The sequence below is a fragment of the Pleurodeles waltl genome, chromosome 2_2 (assembly GCF_031143425.1).
Source record: "Pleurodeles waltl isolate 20211129_DDA chromosome 2_2, aPleWal1.hap1.20221129, whole genome shotgun sequence".
NCBI classification, from domain to species: domain Eukaryota; kingdom Metazoa; phylum Chordata; class Amphibia; order Caudata; family Salamandridae; genus Pleurodeles; species Pleurodeles waltl.
The window spans coordinates 925,284,743-925,297,500 of NC_090439.1; the positions used below are offsets into that span (position 1 = coordinate 925,284,743).

General features: G+C 42.7%; 1 protein-coding gene across 2 annotated transcripts in view; it reads left to right on the forward strand.

Moving 5' to 3' along the window:
* LOC138282757 (fibrocystin-L-like) overlaps nt 1-12,758 on the forward strand; it is a 735,329-nt gene that overhangs the window by 280,565 nt on the left and 442,006 nt on the right. For both annotated transcript variants that reach the window (XM_069220628.1, XM_069220629.1), the window contains exons 23-25: nt 7,913-8,079; nt 8,860-9,041; nt 9,680-9,827. In XM_069220628.1, coding sequence (XP_069076729.1) covers nt 7,913-8,079; nt 8,860-9,041; nt 9,680-9,827 — 497 coding nt within the window. The remainder of the gene's footprint in view (nt 1-7,912; nt 8,080-8,859; nt 9,042-9,679; nt 9,828-12,758) is intronic.

The following is a 12,758-nucleotide window of genomic DNA, read 5'->3' on the forward strand; positions in this document are numbered from 1 at the left end:
CATCATCCGTCAGGTTTGTCCCCTGCACGCTGGTAGGCACTCCTGTTTCTTTCGCTCTGTGTGTACCCACAATGGTGCATCCCTTGTTATGCATGCAGCGCTGCTGTCACCCCTCGATGGGTCACTTCAATAGTCATACACCAGAGTCCAGGTTCCACAGAAAGCCTCCACCCAAGGCCCCGTTCAGCTGCACCTTAACAGGGGTGCCTCCTTGTGCCAGCCCGTCTCAGTTCAGGGTGCACAGTCACCAGGTGATCCCTCTGTGCTAGCTCTGCATGGCTTCTAACTTCTTATGTAGCTGGCCCATTGCGGCTCTGTGGAGATTAGAACCTCACACTTGTGTTCCGGGTTTCAAGTCATTCTGTGGGTAGGGGGGGTTGGGCCCCACACCTCCAAGACTTGAGGACAATTAGTTTTAGAGACTGTACTCAACCAAATCCCCACTTGTCAGATGCCTTTTTAATTACAGGGTCTTATCACCATTAGTCCAGGGGGCTGGGAGCCGGGGGACTACTTAATCTCCATGAGGGTTCTCAGGGAGCCCCAAAGTTTCTCACGTGGAGCCCCCTATACACTCCTGTGTATAAGGGATTTTGTCAGGATTAAGTTGCAAGGACCAAAACGGGAGAAGATATGACCTGGTGGGAAGGTCTTGTGGCTCACTGGTACCCCGCTCTCCAAGGGGACTCTGCAGATGGGGCCTGGATGACCGGACTTCAGGATGTTCATGAGGGCCACAAGTGTGTGGACGGGGCCCGCAGGATGGCAGCTGATTCTGCGTGTGCAGCGCTTGTGGGCTGTTACTTTGTCTGTGCTATCTCTTGGCGGTCCATCATGGCTCTACAGGTGCCTCCACCTCTGTGTATGAAGGCCTCAGTCTGGGCCCAGCACTTTCCCACCTTCACCAGGGGAACCCTCACAGTAAGTTAGGTCCTCTTCCACTGGCTATCCTCAGGTGAGAGGCATGCTCCCCACCCCTAATTCTAAGCCTGGAGTGGGGGACTTACTGCTGTGTCACCTCACATGGGCCTGCACCAGGCATGACTTAGGGTAGCCTTTTAAAACACATAGTGGTCCGAAAGTCAGTGGTTCATTAGAAGATTTATGGGTACCGGGATGGCTTAGGACCCAAAGTAGGCTTCCAGAGGTACTAATCTTTAAGAACACTGTAGGAAAATGCCTCTTTTTACATGATCACCCCATTGTTTGGACTTATACTATTTGTTTTTTACTCTGTACACTGGGAACCAGCTAACCAGTGCATGTGCTCCTATCTTTGAAACATGTCAGAAACATCTGTCTTCCTAAGTGGCATCCCTAGTATATGGTACCAAGGACCAGATGTAGCAAAGGGTTTTTCCTATTCTGTGTCAATGGGGAAATGTGTTCGCACATATGGCCCCAAGTGCATTCAGCACCTCTAAGTTAAATGTCACTAGTGGACTGCAGCACCCATTCTTCCACCCATAACAGTGACAGTGCAAACATAACTGCAAGACTGCCACTTTAACCTGTATGTATAGTTTTAAATCCAGACCTGAAAAGGAATATGATAATACAATTCCAAATGTTTCACACTATTGATTCATAGCATTCTAGGGATATATATAAATATTGCAACGGGGTGTCTTTACCACTGTTCGTCAAAGTTCTGGCTCAACTAACAATATTTGCATAGTTCTCATAGAATGCCAAACACTCGTCTTCACATCCATATGTTCTGGTCCATCACATAATATTGCCGTAGTTTCCAGATGAACTCGAAACACTCTCATTCACATATATAAGTATAGCATTCACACTCATAAACTCGTATGGAACAAAAAGATTCCCAAACCAACTCACACAAACCGGAAATGCAGAAATGCCAAGCGCCTCTGGGAAGTGTGCAATGAATAGTAATAATTGTTCACCTTGGTAAAATCTCAATGCGCAAAATGAGCGATCCTCACAAATATCCTACTCAGGACAATGCACGATAATGCACTGTGCACATACTGGTAAATCAACCTTACCGTACAGAACACGGCCTGTTCTGGATTAGTACATGAGGGATGAAACTTCCTCGTGCAAGAACGTGCCCAGACAAAATTAACAGAAACGCCCAGGAAATCGGGAGCTTGTTTACTGCTGCTGCGATAAAGGCGAAGAGGAGAAGTCCTTCGGAAGCTGCCGCCTCGCTTAGATAATCCTCGTTCAGACAGGAGGCCGGAAATCGGAGCAGGAAACCAGCTCACCTTCATGAGGAATCCGGAAAGAATAGTGAGCATCGGTTGCCGGGACGGGGCCGGTTTTAAACTGACTGTCACACCCAAGATGGCAGTTGTGCTGCTTGCTAGGAAATGTAGTCTCCTAACGACTACTACCAAAATGACAGGAGAAAATGCAGTGCAATCACAACAAACAGCTCCATAATCAACAAGCTTCACACATAAACAAAGGTAGCATGCAATATAAAGCCACATAATATAACACCACATAAGTAGAGTCAATAAGCAATAAAGCACATCAATGAGAAAATGAACAACGAGACCACCAGTTGGCAGTACAGGCTGCTTCATTAGCCTTCCCACATAATGTATTAGCACACAATGGCAATGAAGATAGCACAGGTAACTTGGTTGGGGCGGGCCTTAGATCGCGCACCACCCGTGCTCTGACAGAAACCAGCTACAAAGTTCTTTCTTGGACTTTTAAAAAAAATGTATTGCACAACCAATTCACTGATAAGGTAGGATTTGTAATAAATGTTTTAGAAAATGTACTTTTATTAAGTCATTTTTTCCTGCCTAAAGCCTCTGGAAGCCCATTTGCATGAGCAGCTAACTGTCGTTGAGGAGCTGAGTAGCCCCTTGATGTGGTGTGAACTTGCTCCCAGTGCTGAGCCAAAGGCCTTGGGTGTGGGGAGGAGTTCTGTTTCTCCAGCAAAAGGACCATCTGGTTTATACAGAGAAACGTAATTAACATGCCCTGTCGCAGGCAAATGTTAGCTGACACCTGGTCAGGGCCCTCTTTTGTCCACCTCGATAGCCAAGCACCACTGCGAGGGGTAGAGTAGATACCCCAAGAAATGGTTTAGAGTGACTACAGAAGAAGCGTTCCTCATTTCTGTGGCTATAGCTTTGTGGTGGCACAGGAGCTCTGCACAGGAGAGAACGGTTTTTCCATGTTGGATTTGAGCAAAGAGGGACACCTTTGTAATGTTTGCAATAGGGCACACAGGAGGCACTCCAAGCATGAGTATGGGCACTCCTGACAACTTTCAACCTACTAAGGAATCAGTAGTCACCCCCACCCACTGGCATAAATGAGGCACCCCTGAGCCCACTCTTCAGGACACTGCTGGACTCCTGGAAGACAGAAGGACTGAACCGGTTATTTAGACCTGTTCCAACCTGTAGCCATGACAAAGATTCTGGCTGACCTCCTGTTACATGGATACAGCAAACTGCTAGAAGCCTTTTTCCTGAAGAGCCCCTTGGCTATGCCAAAGTGTACTTCCCCTGCATCCTGAAAACCCTAGAACTAGAAAAAACGTTTGGCTCCAAGGACCTCCAGAGGAGATATCTGCCAGGTCAATCCAATGAAGGTGCATTGCCATTGAGCCAAAGATTTTGGTTGCTCCTGCTAGGAGCTTTTCTGCAGCAGCAAATCTGTTTCAGCTGAACATTGTAAGTAAGGTGTCCAGCCTTGTGGAACCCTGTTTAGTTACAGCTTCCAGCCTTGCACTGCTGGATTAATCTGATCTCCCAAAAAGTGACTAAGTTCAAAGGTAGAAATTCTTCACCGGGCAAAGGCACCAAAAGTATCCGGCTGATGAGGAACCTTCCTTGGGCATGAATTGCGAATTTCATCCAATGAGAGCTTTCTTGCCAAAACTCAATGGCTACTCCGGGACCTTGTCAATGGCTGTCTGACATTGTGGAGCCCTCTCAGCCACAGCCTGATGTCTTACCCTGCTAAGGATGTCTAACTTCCATTTCAGAGACTAATGGCCTGATTCAATATTTGTTGGGCAGCCCATTCTTCGCCAGGTCAACAGTGGAAATTACTCTGTTGCCCTGACTGAGGTGCCGCCCATCAAATTTTGAAATGTCCACTGGCCCTGCAGACATTTTAAGCATTGACATGCACTGCCGTGACAGCAGTTCCTGCCAATGCATTGTAAGTTTGACAAACAGGCCAGTCAACATGATGGAACTGTATGTCAAACCTATTCTTTTTTTTCATTTTCAAAAAGAAAATCCGAAAGCTGGATTATAATTTTGAAAATATAAAAGCAATGCCCACCAATCTTAGAGGTTTCCTCTCATGATGAGGGGGCATTGATCACTTTTCAATGCTCTTACTGCCAGGATCTTCCTGGCAGTGACTGGCACTGAAAAAGGGCTGAATGTACACACCCATCTAAATTAGGTGGGTGGACATACAGCCAAACCTTTCATGGCCCTTACTCCTACATGCCATTGGAGGAGTTTGACCACAGTAGAGACAGAGTAGTGTCTGTCATTGTCAAACTATGGCCCGCCCAAAAGTAAATCGGGCAGGCTGACCATTATGTTGGCGAGGAGAGAACACCATCACCATTACAACGGAGTTGCATCTCCACCAAAATATAATTTGGACTCAAACTCAGAAGGTAAAACTTTTGACTAAATCAAACCTGCTTTCTGTATCTGACTCGCTCTCCATTTTGGTTGGCCTTAAAATGTGCTTAGGTACCAGTCAAGTGCAACCAAGTAAGGGTGCCTGGGGTGCTACAGCACCCCCAAAATAACCGAGTTGGAGATCAGAAAGTAAATGAGCAACGAAGATGCCTTTAAATGTTGTGTTTATCTTGTCACATAGATATGGCCCAGAGGAAAATGTCAGGGCATGTCTTCTGACAAATTACATCTTATTCTGTTAGCATTGAGATGGGTGTTTATCTTCCTTTCCCTGCACTATGAAAGGATTTGGTAAGGTGAACTGTGAGGCAATCTTGCTGTCATAGAGGGAGTTTGAAAGGAAAGGTTCTAGGATGGCCATTTTTGTAACACTTAAAACTTAAATAACTGTAATGAACTGTGCACATTTTAAAAAAATGTATCACCAGTTTGGAAAGCACAAATGAAACACACTTCATAACATAATTCCGAAGTGCGATGGAGACAAAGATTTTTATAGAGTAAAGACACTTTACTTGGCGAAGCACAATTGATAAATATGCACTGAAACCCGGCACATTATCTGTTGTTGGCAACCTATGTAGTTTTATCAGTAAAACTACATGTCTGTACAAATTTAGTGGTCACTTCTATGGAAAATGTGCTGTCTGTTAATAACAGTGCACTACCACACCATGCTTTAAAAATACATTTGCAACAGTGTGCTCCAAATTGTACCAGCGGCTACATAACATGCCCATACCACTCGCCTGCTGAATAGGTGTGGCTTATCTGCTACACTTGTTCTTTATGTGATGTTTGGAATTTTCACAACACGTATGACTTCAATGATGCAACACTGATCACAGCACCACTATTCTGAAAATTATTCCAGCACCACTGTTGGTGCTTAACACTTTTTGGCACTATTTTCATGTGAAATATTACAAATTAATGTATTCCGTTCCACAATTGGATTTCTGTTGTTTTGGTTTCATTTCGTTCATTAAATTCTTCTCTGTTTTTATACATTGGAATGGGTTTTTCATGGTGTTGTGTTTTTGACATTTGAACTGTTTTTATACTTTTAAAAGGCTTACATATTTTCTTAATGTAAGTTTGTCTGCTCTGTGTAATACCACCAAGGTTTGAGGTCAGGTTTGAGTTACCAAACCCTTTTCTGGCTCTAATAAGAATAGTGACAATATTACTTATGGTGAACTCCCATCCACTCAGACTAATAATCCACTTTCTCACAGCCATATAGCTTGTAAATGGCTGTACTGGTTGCAGTCAAAAACTTGCAAGGTTGGCGGGACACTCATAGGAATGGTGGTGTCTTTTAGGTCTTACATGTCCTGGTAGTGTAAAATTCTTAATTATGTCACTACTGCACGTTTTATATCTGCTATAAGATAACACTGGGATTACCTTCTTACATTTTCTAAGTGTTGTTTCCAAATGAGAAGCAGATATTACTGGTTCAAGATTGGTGCCTCTAGAATACTAATTTTACATCCTAAATTATGGTGAATTCAGGTTTTAAATTGCAATACTGAAAATATAACTTTTAGAAAGTTGGCATTGTCTTGCCTTAGCCATTTGGTGCCTGCAGCCTGTCTCTGGTCACATGACTGGGTGTAGTTGACATTTGGGCTTTGTGTATTCCTCCTAGACAGACACACACAATGGGAGCTTAGGTGTGACTGAGTGGGCCATCACTGGCAGGATGGAAGGGAGAAGCTAGGATCAGCCTCACGTATTCCTGAATAGGCTGTGTCCTGTTCCCACACAGAGAGCTGCATACCCCCTGTAGTAAGTCTGGAGCCAGCGCAGGGAAGGCAGGCATCTGTGCACTTCGAAGGCATGCCTCTAGATGCTTCTCCTCACTTCAAAGAAACAACTGTGTATAAAAGAAGGACCTTAGACACCACCACTTCAGTACACTTCTGGTCCTGTGGGTACCCTGCAAGGAAGAAGGACTGCTGTGCTGCTGAAGGACTGCCAATCTGTTTGACTGCCACTCCTCTGGGCTGCACTCTGCTTTCCTCTGGCTCTGCTGACCAGTTGCCATCTTGCCTGGGTGAAACGGACTGGACCTGCATCTCTCAAACCCAGAACCCAGAGTGACTCCAAGGGCTAGTTGGATGACCTCCTAATCTGATGCCTCAGGGACATAACAGGCTTTCAACCACCTTGCATGTACATCTAGACTCTGTCATATGCAATTCTGACCTCCCAAGTGGTGCCACCCCAGTCTTTGACCCTTGAAGGCGGGCTTAAGGTGCTTGCCAGCAGAACTCATGCACCTTGTATTCTGAGCGATGCAACGCTGAGCAGAGCAGATGCATTTCCTCGACTGGCCATTGTATCCCCAAGCAGAACAGATAGATTGCTGTGACTGCATAGATAGGGCCCTTTGCAAAGAACCATGTCAGCCACTGAAGTTCTCAGAACCAAAGCATCACCCCAGGCAGCCCTTACCGCCTACAGCCCCCGTCCTCCCATCTCACGTTGACGGCAGCCTCGATGATGATGCTGAACTCATCACCATGCTGCACACAATATCCCCGTTGCTGGATGCAAGCCGCACCAACAGGACCCTCAATGACGCAACAGGACCTTACACCGCAATCTCCCTGCATTGCATTGGCTGCATGGTGCATCTTCGACACAGATCAGCGCAACACTCCACAACCAGGATTTAAGGTACTCTGTTCAGATGGCCTACCTGGGTGGTCATGAGGGTGAGGGCACCCCTCAACCCACTGGTTCCACTTGACATGTGGGAGGAACACTTCTTTATGGTGAAAGTTCTATTGCAACTTTAAACTGTGATACCTCAGAATCATGCATGAGAGTCAGATGGTTCAAACAGTTGCAAACTCAAGAGATAATGTCTCAATAGACAAAGTATCCCCAAGGACCTAGGTTAAAAGCTTTAGCATACAGTGATGCAGAGCACTACAAAGTCAGACTGAAGAGTTATATGACCTATTCTTTGATGTTCCCGGTGGGGGTAGGATTTCATTAGTGTCAAGCACTGAAAAAAGGGTTTTATGTAGTAAGGCTGAATATCCACACCTATGTCTTTGGTAGCCACATTGTGCAGACATGAAAGTTTAAAGTGTAGAAATTAAAGAGTAGGTCAGAAAAAGAAATATAAATCAGGTGTCAGATCTTTTCTGTTCTTTTTACCCTGCAGCACTAAGAAATGTTTTTAGGTATTTACTATAAACAACTCCTTTGTTCTTATTGTTTTTCAGCTGGTCATACACATGCATAAATCTGCTGGATCTTATACAGACGCGGTACCCCGAGGGAACCAACTATGATTTGTATATAATTTATCTGCAACCACGCGATGCTGCACACCCATTGTATGTGGATGCGGTGTACATTGGACAGACTGTTACCACAGATGACCAGAGTGGTGAGTTTCACACAAGTTTTTCCTGAAATGTTGATATTTTAGCACTCCCACCCAGCCCTAAATTCCACAGCAAATATGTACCATTAGCACAGAGTATTCATTTCTGTGAACACTGGAGTTTTTCTCTGAGTGAATCAGTGGCCTCAAACCCCGTTCCTTCCACCTGTAGGTAGCTAGAAGAAAGCACTTGACAATGACGCTTATGGTACGTCTGCTTCAGGATTAGTTTTGTGTGGTCACCTTGGACTTGCTAATTAAAATAGAGCTCCATGTATGTAAAATCAAATTAACTGTCTATTGGTTTGACAGGACTAAATGGCAAATAATATGTTTAACTGTAACGTGTTATCAGTGAGAAGTAAAATCTTCCTCTTATATAGCTATTTCTTCCCCGGACCTTACTCCTGAGTAGTCAGCACCATAGCCAAACTCAAGGTCTCCCCACATGTAAATCCGATGGGCAGACCTTTATGTCGGCGGTATGTATACTCTGTCGCTATCTGATAATGAAAAAAAGTGCTAGTCCCCAAAAATGAATGTTAAGTGTCCACCACCTTCAACCAGATGCACAAATATAAGCACTGGGAGAAACGTGCACAAGGGCAAATTAGACCGAAGGCTGAGCCCACAATATTTACCATATAGGACTTGTTAATGATGTAAATGTTTGAATTTCTCTGAGGTCTCACTGCATAGATATTTATACAGAGGGAAGATAATCAGCCATATTCGTCCATCAGTCCTTCTGTTTGACTTCCTCGTATATTTTTGTAACTTTAGCAGTTAGACAGAGAAGACTTCCAGCATTGGTCAGCGGAGGAATAGCTGTACACTTGATTGATGACATTCACGTGGATGAGACCCAGCCTTCCTCACCAGATGCAGACAAGCAGTATACCGTGACCATCTCATCACTCGGCTGTGTTTTTGACATACCACTCTTGGCAGTTGCATTTGCTCAGGTTTGTGCTTATTACAGTATCATTTGAGGTGGATTTCTTGAGAGTTCCTATACAGCTTGCTCCTTATTTTACCATTGCATGTGCCCAGTTCTGTTCTAAAATTGATTACAGCACAGATGCATGTGCTCAATGTTAATCTAAAATTATCTATAGTTGCTTGGATCGACTGTGGCGACGCGGAGGTGGAGAAAGAAGAATTCCTGGAAAGACATAACCATAGCTCAAAGAGTGCACATTATGATGTGGTCTCGATGGATCATATTTGCATTCAGAAGTCCTGTGAACATGCTGCGTCGTACATATTCACATTTATAATGCTCACACAATGTAAATTCTTTTCGGGAACTATCGGTCTTTTCAATTGATTTAAAATCCTTAAAAGAACACAGTTTTCTAGTGGGTACATCTCCATTCTCTATGACTCATGCAGTGTCCAATTAATACACAATTAGAAGAGCTGTATAGCTGAATCAATGAGCAATACTATGCTGAGACAGGTATAATGGCGAATACAAAAGTATGGCATTGTACGTGAACTGTGTAATGATGATACCGCGTTAAAGCTTTCTTGATTCATAGTTTTACAATAATGTTTTTCCTAAAATTGATTTATGAATTAATCTGTTTTTATTTGAAAGGATTATGCAATTGATGGAGACAACATTGGAAAGTACCGAGGCTCCACATGGCCGAGCAATTCAGTGATCACTGTTAAAAGAACCCAGGCTGCATCTCCTCCTATCAATGGAACCTTTGACATTGAAGCTTATGGATCAATCATCAGGGGTAAAAACAAACACATACATCACTTCACATTCCATACTTTTCGTCAAAATGCTTAATTGCGATAAAAAGTCTTTCATGCATTTCTGAAGTAAAACCTACCGAAGGATGCCAGACGTAAGGTGCAGAAAAAAACGGTGAAATAATTATCCATGGATTTTTTTTGCAAGCAAAACACGTGATCTTGCAGAAGTAATTTTTTGACTTTGTTAATTAATAGTTTTGGTTGCTAACATTGAGGGCTGCATATGTTACAGGAAAAATAATAAACTGATGTACTAAATGGATTTGTGCCTGCGAAACCTGCAAATCGCAAAGTCTCAGCATTTGTGACTGCAACAAAACAAGTCACAATCTAATGTATCAAAAGAAAAGTGTAAGTCATTGCAATTCAGGTGGAAGTGGGGGACAAGAAAGAGGCATATTCCTTATTAGAAGTCACAATACCATGTATCAAAGCTTTGTGACTGCAACTACTGTCACAAACAATCCATATTATCCCTCCAAGCATGTGGCATTGTCTTCGCAAAGTGTAAACCAGGGTCGGACTGGCACAAAAATTAGACCTGTGCACCAAAATAACAGTGGTCCCCTATTAGTAAATAAGATAGCTAGAAAGTGGCTCTTGTTTGCAAAGTGGGGAAGTTTTGAATTTGTAAAGACTTGCTGCATAAGTGATATCCAAGGTATGGAAGACTGCATGGATTTCAGCTTGCTGTAGGCAATGTTTGTTTTAATATCAATGAAATCACAGAACAACCGGCTGAGAAGAGTATAAAACAGGCCCACACACAGACAAATTACCGGCCCGCATTCTGATCTCTCAGACTAGCCCTTCAAGCACTGTCTGATTGCCCTATAGGCCAGTCCAACTAATGTGGAAGCTGCCCTGGACTGCACCCACTTTGGGAATGTGGGCTATGGCAATGGGGCAGGGTGCAGTGGTCCAAGGGACTGCTCCAGGCCCCCCCCAAGCCATTTATAGAATGGCTATTTTATTATTTCATTGCATCCTTTGCCCCTTAGATGGACAATGGCTGCAAACAAAACATAAATTTGGCATTTTTTTACTGCAAATGCATGGATGGAGGTTGGTTGCCCCCTGCAGGACTCCATCCCAGCATTCAGAACATGTCACTTAGCGACACAAGCTGATTCCAGCCTCATTATTATAAATGAGGAAGGAAGATTGCAAATATCCCTGATCCTCTTCTTTGTGGTACAAGTGATTTGAATCGCCCTTGCATAACAGACGGACATAGTGGTGGCAGCACAGTGCAAGCATTGCACTATAGAATCATCTTCTTCTAATTCTTCTCCTTTAATTCTAGTTTTCTAATTTCTTTACAGGGAGTGCGTAAGGAGTTGATTAAACTGAGACAGAATCAGATCTCTGATAATTTCTACTCAATGGTTGGTTCAATGTATAAGGAAGACCCTCTTTATCATCATTAGATGAATCATTTTATTCATGAAAGTGTGAATTTGATAGGTTAACAAGTGATAAGAGTAAAAAAAGACATCCAGGGTCTTAGTATACATTCTGATATGATGTTGAGTCTCTCCCAGTTTTTGGGAAAAGCAAGAATTATTCTGCCACTAGCCAGTATGGGAGCAGAGCCTCATACCCCAATATTCAAGGCATCCCAAAAATCAGATCACCCCAATTTTTACCTTAGGCGGTTCTGCTGCTACGTGTTGATCTTGTGCTAAAAAACACCAACAATACTATCAATTTAGCAGAGCAATAATTATAAGTAACTGGGACCACTCAATAACTGAGGGCCTGATTTAAGATATTGTTGGACGGGTTACTCAGTCAAAACAGCGACAGATATCCCGTCTCCTGAAATCTGAATCCCATAGGACATAATGGGATTTAGATTTTGGCGGACAGGATATCCATCACTGTTATGATGGAGTAACCCGTCTGCCAATATCTAAATCAGGCCCTAAGTTCTAGATCAGGAGAAAGGTTAAAAGGTTTTATAACAAAATCTCGAAATCATTCAGTACAGAATAAATGCCATGAAGGCTCAAATGCAGAGTAATACAGAGTTCAGAATTATTCACAAATGAACTGCAGAATCAAAAAGAAATTGGACAGTATCCCTAGCTGAAAGATGTGCTCTAAAATCTGGCTCATTCCACAAACCAAGAGGTTCTTATACAAAATTCTTACATAACGAATTAGAGAAAATGCAATCTCATCATAAGATGAGTAACAAATGATTCTGCAAATCAAAGTTTTCTTTGTCACTATTAGGTTCATAAGCACTAACTCATTCTAAGAAAATATCCAATATACTCTGTGTTATTGCTATCCAGAGGTTTTCAAATAATATGAAACATTTCAACATTGATTGTTTATAGAAGCACTACTGCAATGGTACTACAACATAAGGACCTGGGAAATGTTCAAGTTAGGAACACTAGAAAGTTAATTTGCAATACATGTACACTGGAAAAACTCGATGACATCAACTTGTATTCACTCTGTGGAGAGAAGATGAGCAGGGGTACAAGATGGGAGGGGAACAGCAGGACTGAATGATAAATAGTATCAGAACAGGATCCATGTTACCCAATATGATGTTTTATGAAAATGCGACACAACTAAATTAGATGCATAAACAAGCTTTCATTCGTCATATTAAACTAATTTCAACTTTATGTTAATTTAGCATTTTCTTATTGGATCCATTATAAAAGTCACTGTTCATCATTGTTATTTATCCACAAAAAATATTATTTCAGCAAAATGCTACCACAGTTTCCCCTCTGATTATTTTATAATCACTAAAACACATCAATAAACTTGTTAATCAGGAAATCATTTGTAAGTCATACACTCAGCACAGTTTAGCTAGTGAAATAGAACAAGTGCGCAAACCATTATGATTATTAAAGGATTAGTCTGAGAGTATTTCCAAC